The 16,784-nt window shown below is 40.5% G+C and overlaps 1 protein-coding gene across 2 annotated transcripts in view; it reads right to left on the bottom strand.

The window, feature by feature from the left end:
• The window catches only part of LOC145357537 (flotillin-2), a 114,110-nt gene that overhangs the window by 58,779 nt on the left and 38,547 nt on the right, over positions 1-16,784 (bottom strand). For both annotated transcript variants that reach the window (XM_080210990.1, XM_080210988.1), the window contains exon 2: positions 11,899-11,980. In XM_080210990.1, the coding sequence (XP_080067116.1) occupies positions 11,899-11,980 (82 nt within the window). The remainder of the gene's footprint in view (positions 1-11,898; positions 11,981-16,784) is intronic.

Below are 16,784 nucleotides of genomic sequence, written 5' to 3'. Positions count from 1 at the left end.
CACAAATACAAACAGAACCATTTGGTTTCATGACAGGTACGATAGAGGTAGCCCAGTCACTCATTGTAAGCAGCTCTAACATACCAGTGTTAACAAGTCATACTAATTCTTCTCTGACCTTGTGACAAATTGCACATGATGCTGCTCTTACTTTCAGACTTTGTTGTTGACTATTAGGCTTTGTCTTGAGTTTCACTTTTACTTCCTTCATCGAGCAAAGTGTCTCTTCCAATATACTCCTGTATTTATCCAGAAGACGCTGCAAGTCTGTTTTGGCATCAGCCAATCTATTCATTAACTTCAGTTTTATCTTCTGTAACCATGATCTCCCAATCAGACGGCACAGTAGCAAAGTGGTTAGCACTGCTGCCTCACAGCACCAGGGACCCAGGTTTGATTCCCGGCTTGGGTCACTGTGGAGTTTGCACATTCTCCTCAAGTCTGCGTTGGTTTCCTCCAGGTGTTCCAGTTTCTTCCCACATCCTGAAAGACGTGCTGGTTAGGTGCATTGACCCGAATAGGCGCCTAGGGGAATTTCACAGTAACTTCATTTGTCATAGCTTAAAAACACCAAGATCAATGGCGCTATTCTCAATTATCTAACCAATTTAGATGTATTAAAATTCTACTCGTCATAAGATGGGTACCCGATGAAGATTACCATCCTACTCCCTGTGCTCAAGATTCTTTGCTCTTTTTCAAAAAAGCTAGTTGCCACCTATTTGAGGATACATTTTTGGGATAAGTGGGTGTAGTGACTGTGGCATTTAAGTCAGTTTCATAGAACATTAGCAATGTGAATGTTAAGAAATGTATTATGTCTGCCAAAAATTTAAATTGATGGTAATAAATACAACTGTCTGAAAGGACTGGCATTTTTAGGGTTACAAGTTGTGCACCAGCCCACAGGAAGGGCACTGTACACACAATAAATCATATCAGATGTCACAATAACTTTGAAGACATAACTTGCACTGATACAAGTTTTTTTTAAATATCTGTCCATTTGCTGAACAGCCCCATTTCTTCCAGGCGAGCCAAATAGTTTTATGGGACGTGACTCTCTTCTCAACTTTGCTGGAACAGTCTTCCCAGTCACTTCAAACTCAAAACAAATGCTCTTCAAGAATGTAGTATGACCTCTTCCCCACTTGGAACAAATAGCTGTTCTGGCGCTAACATCTAATCTTTTACTAGTCCCATGCTTGGAGAAGGCAGAGGGGCTCGCTGTGATATCTGAGCACGTTCCCATGCCTGTGATTCTTGATAGTTGCTGTTTTAATCAGGTCACCGTGGTGAAATCATGTCCAAAAACTAGGCCCTTCTGTCTGCTGCACAGACCACAAAACAGCCAAACAGAACTAGTGGCAGCCAGACTGCAGCACAACTGGCAGCTCACTTGGCAAGCCATAGCAGGGGCAGCAGACCCCTGCGGGGAGATCTCAGAAAGGATTGAAGAGAAGTTTACAGAAATATTGAATTTTTTTTGTCATGTCTGCTTTGCATGACTAAGTACCTCTTTTCAAAATGCAGCAAAGATTTAGCTGATCCTCACACTGATCTGAAAGCTGTGAGGGGAGCAGACAGCAGTTCCTGTTGCTCATCACCTGATGCTGAAAACATTCCCATTGCTGGACAAACCCAAGCGAAGGCACAAACAATTGATGGCCTTGCAGATCACTTTAGGTGGTGTGTGTGTGTGTGTGTGTGTGTGTGTGTGTGTGTGTGTGTGTGTGTGTGTGTGTGTTTTGAGCATATTGGGTGACTGGGCACAGATTCTGCCAGCCAAGTAAATAGGTCAGAAAACTTCTAAAAACACAGGCCACATAGAAGAGCCAAAACAAAGCAAGCATAATTCTACAGGGAAGTGGAGGAATGTAAGGTGTGCGTGTGTGTGTGTTGGGGGGAGGCCTTGCTCTGGAACGTGCAATAATATTGTGATCCAGGAAAAAAGAGAAGGAAGGCAAAGGAACAAGGCAAAACTCCAGAGCAAGTACTTCCCTCAGTAAAAACATTTCATGAGATTCATGTGCAATAAAAAAGCACCATTAAACCAGTCAGCTTTACGTGTTTATTTTTTTAACAAGGTGGCTACTAGTTTTACAGAACACTGTGGTTATATTACTTTCAAAGAAGAGCTTATGGAACCATGTACTGATTGACATGACATGAAAATTATGAAAGCTGGATCCCACTAAATTCTACACTTCAGTCGCAATGATTAGAATCATCATGACATAAGAAGCTGACTTGCTTCAACATGAGAGTCTGTTCCCACTGGTATTTGATTCTTTTCTCCTTCACAAAAGGATAATAGAACTCGAACTCATTCCCACCCAGCAATTATTGAAGGCTGGGGACTCGATTGAAAAATTCAAAACTGATAGCCATTGTGTAGGTATAGTAATATGCAGTAAGGTATATAGAACCAAGGATAGTTCCATATTCCCCAATGCACATTAAGTGGTGAGATGGGCCAAATGGCTCCCTCCTGTTCCTAAATTCAACTTTGTGGCGAAGATCAGTTTAATTTGTATACAGTATTTCTGTTGCTAACCTGCTCAGTTTGCCAGTCGGAGAAATTAACATTGAATTCAGTTTCATAGAATCCTACAGTGCAAAAGGTGGTTATTCGGCCCAAGACGGCACCGACCACAATCCCACCCAGACCTATCCCCACAACGTCATGCATTTACCTTCTCTAATCCTTCTGACACTAAGGAGCGATTTAGCATGGCCAAACCACCTAACCTGCACATCTTTGGAGTGTGGGAGGAAACCAGAGTACCCAGAGGTAACCCACGCAGAGGGAGAATGTGCAAACTCCACACAGTGACCCAAGCAGAGAATCAAACACAGGTCCCTGGCTCTGTGAGGCAGCAGTGCTAACCACTGTGCCAACCGTGGTTAGTAGGTTAAGGAGGAGATCAGTGGAACAAGCACTGTGATCCTTTCACAGAAATTTTAAAAACCAAATGGAAGGGCCACTGAATAAAGATGATTTTTTTATATCCAAAGTATGTAAAAATTAAGGAGTTCCGAGTTTTCAGATAACATGAGATGATATACTCACAGAATAGTCATCCCCATTCTGAGCACATGGAGCGGGCAAGATTACGGACCTGGGACGTTATTCATCCAGGGTTTTCGTCCAGTCAACCAGCAAGTGGAGTAGGCCATTCAGTCCTTTGACCCTGCTCCGCCATTCAATAAGATCATGGCTGAGCTGATCCTAACATCAAATCTGCATCCCATCTACCCCCAATAACTTTTGTTGACCAAGATTGAATATATTAAAGGCAGAGGTGGATACCAAGACCCTTAGATGTGCTTTCGGAAAGTCGATGCAGATTCAAATTAGCCAATTGGCCTCCTTCTGCATTGTAGGAATTCTATTCTAAGTCACCTTTTACTCTTAAACTCCTGTAAATATCTGCCTAGCTTGTTCAACCTTTTCTTGAAAGGCAACCTGCCCGTTGCAGTATTAATCTGGTAAACCTAAAATTTTTGTTTCGAGACCTCTTTCAAGCTCTCCTGGCTTGGATTATAGTTTATAGCTCTGGGTGATTATAGTTTATAGATTATAGCTCTGGGTGAGCTCACAATTGGAGAGTGGAATCACTGAGGCTGGTTAAATGGGTTGATGTGGAGGGGCTGGTGTTGGACTGAGTAAGCACAATAAGAAGTCTCAACACCAGGCTAAAGCCCAACAGGTTTATTTGGTAGCGCAAGCCTCAAGCTTTCAGAGTGCTGCTCCTTCATCAGGTGAGTGGGAGATCTATTCTCAAACAGGGCATATAGAGACACAAACTCCATTTACAAAATAATGGTTGGATTGACAGTGCTAAATTGACCCTTAGTTTCAGGGGGATTAGCAGGGTAAATGGATGGGGTTACTGGGTGGGGCCTGGGCAGGAGTGTTGTTGGTGCAAACTCTAAGGGTCGAATAGTCTCCTTCTGCACTGTAGGGTTTCTATGATTCAATGATAAGAAAAGCACAGATCACCAAGGCAAACCGTGGAGGGGGCACCCAATGAGATCTCTTCACAAAAACAGCAAGTGTCCTGTTAGAAAAACAGAGCCGGGGCGAGAGCTTCTCTTTCAGTTTGTGACAAGCATTTTAAATTTGCATTTTTTGACACACACACACACACACACACACACACACACACACACACACACACACACACACACACACACAGTTGCCCTGGCTCAGCGTGTTCAGACTTAACGGCACCTGCTCCCTATTAAATCCCACTTGTATATTGTTTCAGAGAATGAGAGCAGAGCAGTTCCCCCAGGGGACTCCCCGCGTGCATCAGCACCACAGGGAGAAACAGACAGAGAGCATCTGACTGTGACAGGGTCCCCTCTGCCTCTGGTTTTTACTGATTCTTCAGCCAGGATCAGAAACATTCTGATTGTAAAACTCCCATTGTTCCACCGCCTCAGGTTGTTGACATGTTTAGGTGACTGCCATTGCTTGGTGTCTACGACTTATATCTCGAGTTAGAATGTTGTCTCATCCCAGTTTATTTATTAGTGTCATGAGTGGGCTTACATTAACACTACAATGAAGTTACTGTGGAAATCCCCTAGTCGCCACACTCTGGTCCCTGTTCGGGAATACTGAGGGAGAATTTACCATGGCCAATACACCCTAACCAGCACATCTTTTAAGAGACTTTTGGATAAGTACATGGGACTTAGTAAGATAGAGGGTTATAGGTAAGCCTAGTAGGTAGGGATATGTTCGGCACAACTTGTGGGCCGAAGGGCCTGTTTGTGCTGTAGTCTATGTTCTATACAATCAAATATTACTAAAAAATGCCAAGAGGAAACAGTTATCAGAAAAGTGAATAAACAACTCCAAAAGTGACTCCTGGAAGAGCTTGATTTGGAGTGGTGTTATTTTCTATGGATGATAGATGGGGATCTTACAGAAAGAGAAAATTAGTTTGTTGTATGATTTTGAAATATGGGTTGAGGAGGAGAATGGAAGGATCTACTAGACAGAAAACAACAAATGATGAAATGCTGTATGATGAGAGTGAACGGACAAAAATTTGTTGAACATAATTAGGAAAAGGTAGCAAGACTGGCTGCATGGGACATATTTTAAATGTACACAGTGAGAGATATTATCGAGGGAAGACGGTTGGTTAATGTTTTGCCCATCCAGCCAAACAGGAAAAGTAAAGCATGTCACTATTGGATGGCTTGAAACCTTAAAAATTTAAGTGAGTTATTAGCAAATGAAAAGTATGGTCCAAGATAGTGTGATAACAGTGGTACAATTGATATTAGATATACTTTTTTTTTTGAAAGGGACTATGTTTAAAATTCAGCTTTATGCTACAGTCAGTCAATATGTCTAGTAGGAATGTAGCTCATATTTTGGGAGAGCAGGATAATTACTCATTTCAACTTTGCAAGTATTTATTTTAAGTACAGCTCAAAATGAACTTTTGTTTACTTAAGATCCTCTGGGATTTCTGATTAGAGTGATTGACAGGGTCATGTGATGATGTGGTTAATGTGCAGAGCTGTGTCTGGAGCAGAGCAAAAAAGCTTTGACAGAAAGCAGTTAGTTGTAGCTGACTCTTGGTTAAAGATAGAAGGATTTTGCAGGCTTCTGGAACTCCCTTTCTGAAACCTCCAGACAGTTAAGAAATGTTAAAGCAAGAAAGCCTGGCTTTGCTAACTGTATTTATTTAAAAGTGGTTTTGATCTATGCATCAATAGGATTTATTTGGAACTAGAACACAGTCATGAACTAGAAAGTAAAGTTGTTTCCTTTAATTTTTAAAATATTGTTCCACTGTCAATGGTTAAGCAGATTAATTTGTTAAAGCGATATTTAACCTGTATTATTAAATAACATTTCTTTCACTCAAAAATATCCCTTCTTTGTCACTGGAATCATTCTCGGAAAAAAATATATCATTCTCACATTTATGCCAAAAACGGAAGAATTATCAAGGTCCAGTTGGACTTCCAAATCTAACTTAGGGTTTCGGTCCAGCAGCCTAACAGTGGAGAGATGTGGAGAGATATGGAAAGACTACCAAGAGCCGAGGACCTGCCTTCAATCAGGGTGCACAGAATGAAGTTGTCTAAACATTTCAACTCAGGTCACAAGAAGATTTGAAGCAGGAAATGTGAGGGGACAAATTATATTCATACAATAATGAAGCTCAATAATCTTTGTATTGCATCATAGCAGTGCCAAAAATATTAGGCATTGGCTACTTAGATTTGATGTTAAGGATTGATGTGGGTAAGATGATGTTCTTTTGGCAGCAAATGTAGACCAGATACATCTAGCAAAACCAGAACAACATTATGCAAATCGAGAGCAGCACATTGATCTCGAGCTGAGCCCCTTTGTATATTCAACGCTCCATTATCCTGTGGTTAATTAATAAAAATATCACATTTACAAGCCATTGAGCAATACCTTACCTGGCAACGGACTTCTTAAAAATAAATAAATTGAATGGTAAAACTTGATAGTCATCCAGACTCACTGAATTCTTTAGTCTTCTTCAAACAACCTCAGCATTCTAAACCAATGCAGCAAGGTTAATATTTGATCATTGAGAAAAGTAGGTAGAAAAAGGGATTGGTTATCCTAAGTCCTGTGATGTCAAGTAATAACTTCAGATAAAGTTTAAGGATAGATCTCATTGTCAAATAAAATGGGTGAATCCACCTGAGTGTTTGAAACTCATTTCTTCGAGATGATGAAAGTTGAGTCAAGTAGCTGCCTTACGCTAAGAAAATGCAAGGCCAAAAGGAGTACCCTGATTTCAAAGCAGCACAAAAGTTTACAGAGAACAAGGGTCAGGTCTCTCACTGATGTTGAGAATACAAAGCAGCATCCCCCCAGCTTCTCTTCATGAAGATCGACTCATGGGAGTGTTCCATTGCAGGCAATGGTGGGTGCTAGGAGAATGAAAACTCTCTGATGCCAATGCATATGCTTCTTCATTGTTGCCAATTGGACTCCTTCCTCAAGGCAGGCTCATATGAGTGAAGGAGCATCAAGTAACTGCCATGTCTTTTCAAGATAGCTGCTCATCACAGGACATGAAGCTTCATACAGTCCAAGGTTGTACATCTGCTTAAGATGTTCCAAAACATTTTTTACGGGCAAGATATCATTTTGACACTGTTGTTATGCAGTTAAACCCAACTGCCAATATTATGCAAGAAATAGCAAATAGGTGAGTGACCAATTCGTCTGACTTTAAATGAGTGTTGGTTAAATATGGGATGTTATTTGGGACACAGAGAACTCCCTGATCTTTGGAAGAAATACCACAAGCTTGATCATCCCAAAACTTTGTTTCTCTGACTGTACTGAAGCATCTCAGAGTACATGAGCTATTTAGAAAATCGCTGTGTGGTAACCATTGAAGTGTTTGTGATGTTTTTGCCAGATATTTTAGTAAAATATTCTTTTCCCGACAAAGAGACACCAAAAATTTAAAACTTTACCACAGTAACAACAACAGCCAGCCGTTGACTAACAATAGTCTTTTTGGATGAGAGTGAGATCAGAGAACATTAAAGTCTCAAAACAGACTGAAAGACAAATTGGTGAGAAATAGTATGAAATAATAGCACTTTAAAAAACTGAATCGTACAGACATTGAAGGATTCACATCAAGTAAAATCAGTCATTTTTTCTGCATACAACACAGCCCAGTTACAAATTCTCTACCCACCTTGCACCCCGAGTTTGTAGTTCTCAGCTTATTTGCAAGCCATAATATGTAGCTGATTTGGAATGCAACCTAAAAATTCACCAAGTGTGATTGGCAAACATGGGTAGAATAAAAACAAAAGGAAATGAGATAAAGATTTCACATTTGTCAGGTGGAGAAATGGAACATGTAATGGAATCAAAGTTACTGTTCTGGAACACAAAAGGTGCAAACAGAATGCTGCCCTCCACAGCCTTTCCTAGGAAGCCATAAATTGCTCTTCCAGCAGGTGGTTGAAATACAAAGGCACATCTACAATTTGCCTTTAGCATCTTCAGAATTCTTAAGATACTCAGAATGCATGAGCCACAGCTTTTGTCATCTCCCTGTGACTGAAATCTCTTCTTGTTAGTCTGTGCAATTAGTTGGATCAGCTCAATTTTAAATTGGTGCAAAAAACACACTGCACAAAATGGAAGCTCTGTATTTGCAGATTTCTGAATCATGCATACTGTACAAAGTTCAATCAATTGTGTGGTTAATTGAATTAATTTTGATTAACTGAGCCAATGGACAGCCTCCAGATTAATCCTGATCAATAAAAATCTACATTGTTGTTGCTTATGTATTAATAGTTATATAAACTATTGCTTATGTATGTTTTATATATATTAATAGGGCAGTGCGGTGGCACAGTGGTTAGCACTGCTGCCTCACAATGCAGGGATCTGGGGTTCAATTCCTGGCTTGGGTGACTGTGTGGAGTATACACACTCTCCCCGTGTCTGCATGGGTTTCCTCTGGGTGCTCTGGTTTCCTCCCACAGTCCGAAAGACGTGCTGGTTAGGTGCAACGGCTGTGATAAATTCTCTGTGTACCCACACAAGTGCCAGAATGTGGCAACATGGGGAATTTCACAGTAATTTCATTGCAGGATTAATGTAAGCCTACTTGTGACACTAATAAATAAACTTAATTTAAAGGGATAAGTGGTTAAAATGAATTTTTGGGATGTTTCCTCAAGTGCTACTTGTGGAACTATTTATATACTGTTCTGATGGAAGCTTCCTACTGAGAGGCTGGGGATTGACAGGGGGATTTTAGGAAGAGGGTCAATGGGACACTGACAGCACACGTTCCTGCTATCCCATGGTTTACTTTTCCAAGTTTGTTTTTGAAACCATTAGCTTCCCCTAATTGATTAATGGAACCAAAACAGAAACTCAGATTCCTCATTTTGACATCCATCCAACGAGCTGTGCAAAAAAATGTGAATGTGGGGTGCCAGGTAGGGGCAGGATCAGACTGGGGAATGGTGCACTGCATGGCTGAACACCTTGCAAATCTTCAATGTACAATCTCACGCGTGAAGGGCTGTCACTTGAATCAGATGCTGGAGAGTGGCTGGTGTGCGTGCATCAGTATTTCAGGAGAGAAGGGGCAAAAGCAGAGTAAATTGGAGGCATCACAAGATTAGCATAAAGCTTCAACTGGAAGGGGGAGTTGTAAAGATCCTTTACAACTGTACACTGCCTCTCCAGATTAATCAAACTCAGACCAGTGGCATCCTGTTGAATTTAATGTACAGTATAAACAGGATGTGATAAAGGAATTGTTATTGGCAGTACTGGATTTCACACAGATCTCAGATAGATTATTTGAATTTTCATTTCTTTCACTGATTAGAAGGGAACCGTTTCAGATCAAAACTCAAAGGAGAATATACAAGGGGAATAAAAAAGGTAAATAACATGTGGGGAATCACAAATTGACTTTGGACAATGAACAGTGCTGTACCAGCAACAGGCTGTATCAGGGTGGTGCACCATATTCCAATTTCTGCTAATGCTGTCTCGCGTGGCAAAGGGGATGTGGGTGCCAGGTGAACAGTAGATTTCCCACGAGGAGGAAAGGGACAGAGAGAGAAGAATGATGATGAAAAGGTTACTTGCTGCAAGGACTGGTAAGTTTTATCTTAAAGGGAAGATTTTTTAAAAACTCAAACAGGAGCTCAGCATTTCATTTTTACAGGAAACAGGCTACAAAATAACCACAATATCTGAACGGGGCCAGAGATCTTCAAAGCATGAAGAAAGATGGCAAAAGTTAGTTTTGATATCACATACAAACCCATCAGAACAGAAAGCTAAAAGCATGCAAAAAAAATTCAGGAAGTGGCTCACCTTTGCACATACTTGTGGAGAAATTAAAAACATTGTACATTTTTCTGGAGCTTAAGTATAGTGGGAAAGTTTTTATACACACACACACACAAACTATATTCTTCCTTTGCCTTCAGGAGAAAAGCTGCAAGAGTGACAAGACTCTAGAATACTGAGAACATTAAGAAACATTTCTGTTAACAAAAAGATTAAAAAAACACAATCAGACCAACAAATCCATTCTTGTTCATTTATGTAGATTTGTCATGGATCAAAACCAAAATCTCCCACATTATCGGAGTTGGTGAGCCATTTTCTATAATCTGCCATTCCAGTACTGAGACTGGAGAAAAAAATAAGATGCACAATTACTGGTAGGATATTGGAAAATATTTCAGTGTGCTTAAGAGATGCAATGCTGGCGGTTAAAAGGCGAATGTGCTGGATGCCAGCCAACAGCAAATTGATTTTCCACTTGCATGTTACTCAAGTGCATTACTGTAACATCACATGCTTTACAGCGGCCCAAGATTAATACTTTTCACTGTCAGTTTTTTTTCAAAAGAGTGATATTTTCAACAAAATATTTCTGCATTTTGTAACTAAGTTTTCAGCAAAAAGCCTGACTTCTGAATGATTTGGAGCAATTTCTGATTTTTATTTTGGCGGGGAGGGGGGGATTATTTGCAGTATATCTGAATGTGACCAGTGGGCCCCAGTCTTAGGTCTACCTTTATTTCACTAACGTTGATGCTACCAATCACAGGAACATCTTTGTAATCTCTGCATTTCTTTCAAAGGCTTGGTGACTAAGTATTCTAAAGGAGAATTGGTGCTTTCTTAAAAAGATTAATTAAAATGGTTTATTTTCTCAGAGGGGGGGGGTGTGTGTGTGTGTGTGTGTGTGTGTGTGTGTGTGTTGGCGGGGGGGGGGGCTGGAAGATTTTGGTTCCACCCTGCCCCTCTCAGTTATGCTTAAAGATGATCTCTTATGCAGGATTTAAGTTTTCTTTCTTTCCAACACATCAAATGATATTGAATAATAAAAATATCCCAGTCCAATAAAAAAAACTGCAACAAATGACCTAAAAATTACATAGCAAACAAAAATTACCAGTATTCAAAAACTATTACATTTTTTTATATCATTGGATTTGATCCATTCTCCCCTTCACTTCCCCCCACAACAAGTTTAAAACTTTTGGGCTTAATATTTTAAAATTGGAAAAGAATAAATTCATACTGCTCTGGATGGTGTAACCATAAAGATATTTTAGCCGTTTGTGCAGGCTAAATAATTTCCCAAACTCAGCACAAGATAACGAGTTGGTTCTCAGCAGATTATGGCAGTATTCCTGTGGCATTTTTGGAACAGTAGCAGTTGCTTTACGTTGCACATGCACTCATAGAAAGCATTGGAGTATCACACAAACATAAGCAGAAATCTGCAAAACTGGCCTAAATAAAACCTGAAACATGAGTCATTTTGAGGAAAATGACTAGAACCAAAAGATTTTGCCCAGTCCTTTGTGACTTGTTGTCAGCTAGCGGATAAACAAATTAAACTCAAATTATAGGAGTTGACTGCAGTCCAACCAATGAAAAATAAGATGCAGTTTAAAGTACAAGTTACTCTCATGTGTGTATTCCTCAGCAGGAGGTGACCAGAAATTGCTGGAAGTATACTTACGGCTTTGCAGAATTTTACACAATTTAATCCACCATCATTTTATTCCTGCCATCATCCACCATTGTGGAGAGCCTGATTGCTCTGCTCATTTTCCATGTTTCAGATGCAATCATTTGCATCAAGTTTAATTTGAAATGACCCAAACATTGCTTTACACAGCATACAATTACTGCCACACCCATTTCTCTGCATCACCCTTTTTCCATATTTAAAGACAATTACAAAAAACAACATTAAATATGAATTATATTACGTGGAAAAGAGTCTTTGGAAGAAATCACAATTTGGGGGAGGGAGTGTGGGTGGGGAAGAGAGGTAATTTTGGGTGGCTCACCTCTGTGTCTGCGAGACACACCACCAAGCCCAGGCCCAGCCTCCAATGACATACTGCTTTTGATCTGATCCACAACAGCCACCTGGAACAAAAATAAGAAACACTTCATTACAAATTGAACCACAAACCAAATCTTAGAACTTTTCATTTATGGCACAGAGTCAACGCTGAACATTTAGAGTCTGTAATCATTACAATTTTACACTAAGATGGCAATTGTCACCTTAGGGGAATTTCACAGCAACTTCGTTGCAATGTTAATGTAAACCTTACTTGTGATTAATAAACAAACTTTTAATTGTCAGGGGCATTGGGTGCCAACCCTGAACACAGGATTGGGGCCCTTGGGTCGAGCCAGCCTGCACCTGGAGAAATCTAATAGGCTGCTACAATCAGTCCTGGGCATGTTGCTAAGAATGTTATGGGTGCAAAGGTGTGTGATGTAGAATTATAGAATAATAGCAAGTTTGTGGCACAGAAAAAGGCCACTCAGTCCATTTTGTTTGTGCTGGATGAAAAATGAGCCATCCTGCCTAACCCCACTTTCCAGCATTGGGTCTGTAACTGCGCAGTTGCAGATCCAGACAAGGTTACCCCCTGAAATGGCTAAGCTCAAGGAACTACAAGACGGCTGAGGACAAACAGAATTGCTGCCCAAAGCTCCTACTTCCTTCAAGAAGCGCAGTACGACATGCAGACTGTACACAATGTAGAAGGAAAATGTATGCAATGGTTTTGCAGTGTCAAAAGTGGCTGACGTCCTTATGTTCTTACGTTCATTGCCATAGATAACTGAGCAAAGAATGGTCAAAATAGATCAAGTTACATCAATTATTTTTTGTGTGGGGAGAGAAGGTTAATCCAATTCAATGGTGTCTAGATAAAGGCAAAATACTGTGGATGCTGGAATCTGAAACAAGAACAGAAAACACCGGGAAATCTCAGCAGGTGTGACAGCATCTGTGGAGAGAGAATACAGCCAACATTTTGGTCTGGGTGAGCTGGTGTTTAGACTGTTTTCTCACTCATGTTCCAAATAGTTTAGTTTGATTTATTATTTACATGTATTAGTATACAGCGCAAAGTATTTTTTTTTGCATGCTATACAGATAAAGCATACTGTTCACAAAGAAGGAACAGAGAGAGTGTAGAATTATGTGAAGTTTTCTAATCAAAGAATTAGCTGATAGATATTCCAGCAGTCCACCATTGGCTGAATCTCAGACAGTGAGACATTGCAACAGAATTAGGCCATTTGGTCCACTGAATCTTCAGGCACCAAGGCTATGAGCTCTGGAACGCTTCCTGAAAATAGCCCACCTCCCTCTCCCGAGTCACTCTTTAATACTCTTAAAAATGTGGCCTGGCATCAAATTTCATCTGATTAGCTTATAAAGAGGTTTGGGGTCTTTCAGTATGTGAAACATGCAATACAAATAAGGAGCTGTTAAATTATTTGGGAATTCCAGGCAAGGCCATGTTTGCTGACTGGCAACATTTACCCAAGATGGTGGTGGGTTTTCTTGTGAGGCCAACATGGTCCTTGTGATGATAATGTTGCTACTACAGTGTTGGTGGGGTCAGATTCAAGTGACAAATTCACAGTAATAACAAAGCTACAATGATGCATGATCAAGATGGTGTCCAACTTGATGGTTTCAGTTACAAGGAGAGGATGGATAGACTGGAACTTTTTTCTCTGGAGCGTAAAAGACTGAGGGGTGATCTTACAGAGGTCTATAAAATAATGAGGGGCATAGGTCAGCTAGATAGTCAATAGCCAAAGGTAAGGGAGTCTAAAACTAGAGGGCATAGGTTTAAGGTGAGAAGGAGATATACAAAAGGGTCCAGAGGGGCAATTTTTTCACACAGAGGGTATTGAATGTCTGGAAACAGCTGCCAGATGTAGTAGAGGCAGGTACAATTTTGTCTTTTAAAAAGCATTTAGACAGTTGTGTGGGTAAAATGGATATAGAGGGATATGGACCAAACGTGAGCAGTTGGGACTAGCTGAGGGGTTTTAAAGAAGGGTGGCATGGACAAGTTGGGCTGAAGGGCTTGTTTCCATGCTGTAAACCTCTATGACTATGACTTGGAGGAGATGGATTTTCCTTCTGGTCAGCTCTATAGCGGGGCTGCTGCAATCAATCCTGCAGATTGTACATACAGCAGCCAAGATAGCGATGGTGGTGATGTAACTCTGAGTGAGGTGTCAATCAAGCAAACAGTTTTGGAAAGTGGCCCAAAAATATTTTCCTTCTGTGTAGCATACTGTTCCTTCCCCAATATCACCATGCACTCCCATTTTGCAAAACTTGCTCTCAAGTGTGATGTGTTATTAGCAAATGAAGCCAACTCAGCCAGGGGCCTTCATAAAAAAAATCCTTCTGTCATTAGGAAATGTTTAGCACTGACATTTCAGGCACTCCTGCTAGGGTTCCTGTGCCGTACTGAATTTCACTTAAACACCACATCACATGCCAATGCTTAATTCCCTGAAAGCCAGAACTCGGAGTTCATTGTTGGCTTTGTTCCTTGTAACCGGTGTAATAGCTGACTGTTACAACATTATGACACAGCACCATGGAGCAGAGAGACAGTTTCAAAGTTTCAGATCACTGACTTATTACACAGAAATTTTATTTATTTATGGAATGTGGGCACCGCTGGCTAGACCAGTGTTTATTGCCCATCCCTAGTTGCCCTTGGGAAGGAGGTGGCAAGCTGACTTCTTGAACTGCTGCAGTCCCTGAGATGTAGGTATACCCACAGTGCTGTTAGGGAGGGGTGGTATATTCTGAAATCAGGATTTTTCAGTTCCTCTTAGGAACTATTAACAGAATAACCAGAGAAAGATCACAATTTAACCAGGTTTAGACATTTGCCCTTTAAGTGGTAAAAGGTTCAAAGCACACCTCTGAATTAACATACACTGCTCATGGTTAATGAGATTATAGCACTGCAATTGGCTGGTCACCATCAGAACAGCTATTTGCTATTTCATGCCACGTATCAAAGAAAAGACACTTTTGGAGCATAATGTTGAAATACTGCAGAAAATACCATTGGAGAAGGTCAATTAGGCACAAGTTAGAAGTGATGCTTTTAGCTGATTTCACTCAACTGTCACCAGGTCTCAAACACGAGTTGGATAAGATAACAACTTCCAATTACATAGCGCCTTTAACATAGTGAACGTCCCAAAGTGCTTCAAACAAATTCAACACTGACACATACCAAGATATCGGGACAGATAATGCAAAGTTTTGCCAAAGAGGTAGATTTTAAAGAGTAGCAAGGAAAGGAAAGGAAAGGAGAAGAGGTTTGAGAGAGCTGGGAGAGGGAATGGATTCCAGAGCTCGGAGCCTACGTGATTGAAAGCACTGTCACTGATGATGGTGGAATTATTAGAAATCAAGTGTGCACCAGAGATCAGCACTGGAGAAGCACATAGATCTCAGAGCACTGTAGGGCTGGAGGAGGTCAAGAAGATACGGAGGTAAAGCCAAGGAGGGATTTAAAAACAAGAATGTTAACTTTAACATCGACGTATTGCTGGATCTGGAGCCAATATTGGATGACTGGGATTTAATGCCAATTAAAATACAAACAGCAAAGTTTTGGATGGGGCACTCAAGTTTACATTGGATGAAAGATGAGAGGATGGCCAGAGGGTAATGGAGTATATGAGCAGCAGATGAGTGGGAGGAATCAGGTGATGAGGAGGTGGTGGAAGTGGGTGACCTTTAGTGTTGGAATAGATGTGTGATTGGAAGTTCATCTGAGAATCAAATACAATACCAAGGTTGTGAGCAGTCTGGTTCAGTCTCAGTGAAATAGCGAGGATATTTTAACAGATTAACTTCAGTTTCCAGATGTTACATTCTGGGAGAAACATAAAAACATGCAATGGGTGTTTTTAACTACAATTACAAAATGTACATTTGACATTTTAGTTCTGACTGTTGGACAGAAGTGGATTGAAATACAAGCACTCAAGGTCAGACTTAAGAGCCTTGAAATTTCAGGGACTACAATAAAGCTGTTTATTGTGGTCATTTGTAGACGGATTTCATAACTACCAAATTATTGGGGAACACAAGGCTTATTGTGTGTTGGCAATAGCTTTTAGCCAATGAGATTCATTTGATTTCAATAATGTAACTATACAGTATTGCTTGCAGTTAAACAAAGCTCTTCCACACAAAACTTCAAAGTTTTTTTTCAAATAAATGCCCTGGAGTACAAGATGTAAACTGACACATATAGCTCATTACAGAATGCTCTCTACTCAGACAGACAGTGGCTGACTCTTGCTGCTGCTGCTAAGTGTAAAAATTGAAAAATGCATTTCAGTTGGAGACACAGGAAATTCAACTTGTCAATCCACCTTCGTGAGTCTCCACAAGGCTTCCATGTCAGGTTTGGAATTGTACCAAAACAGAGTGGAAAGAGACAGGAGACAGATGCTCAGAAGAACTTGGAACAATTAAGTGACTGGGGAAACAAACGACAAACAATAACTTGCAGCCCCTTTGAGACAGTCAACGTCCCATGGTGCCACACACCAAGGCACATTAGGAGATATTAGAACAAAGGCCTGATCAAAGAGAACAACTGTAGTTCGGCAGTATTTACGTGGCTGTGAAATGCTATAATATGTCTTAAGGTCATGAAAGGTGCTACGTTAACGTATGCCCATGCCTCAATACCTCTAGCTTTGCCTTTGAGCATGTTTTTTCCCCAATGAAGATGGAATGTTTTAATACCTAAAGGCCCAGATAAACGAAACAAGCTGTAGTATTTAAGGTACTTCACAATAATGTCACATTTTCTTTTGGGCATCGGAAGGGTAGGGGATTTTAGTTCAGTCGGGGAGCATGGTC

The sequence above is a fragment of the Carcharhinus amblyrhynchos genome, chromosome 23 (genome assembly GCF_965287045.1).
Source record: "Carcharhinus amblyrhynchos chromosome 23, sCarAmb.v2.hapA, whole genome shotgun sequence".
Taxonomy (NCBI): domain Eukaryota; kingdom Metazoa; phylum Chordata; class Chondrichthyes; order Carcharhiniformes; family Carcharhinidae; genus Carcharhinus; species Carcharhinus amblyrhynchos.
This window is presented reverse-complemented; position numbering and strand designations above follow the sequence as displayed.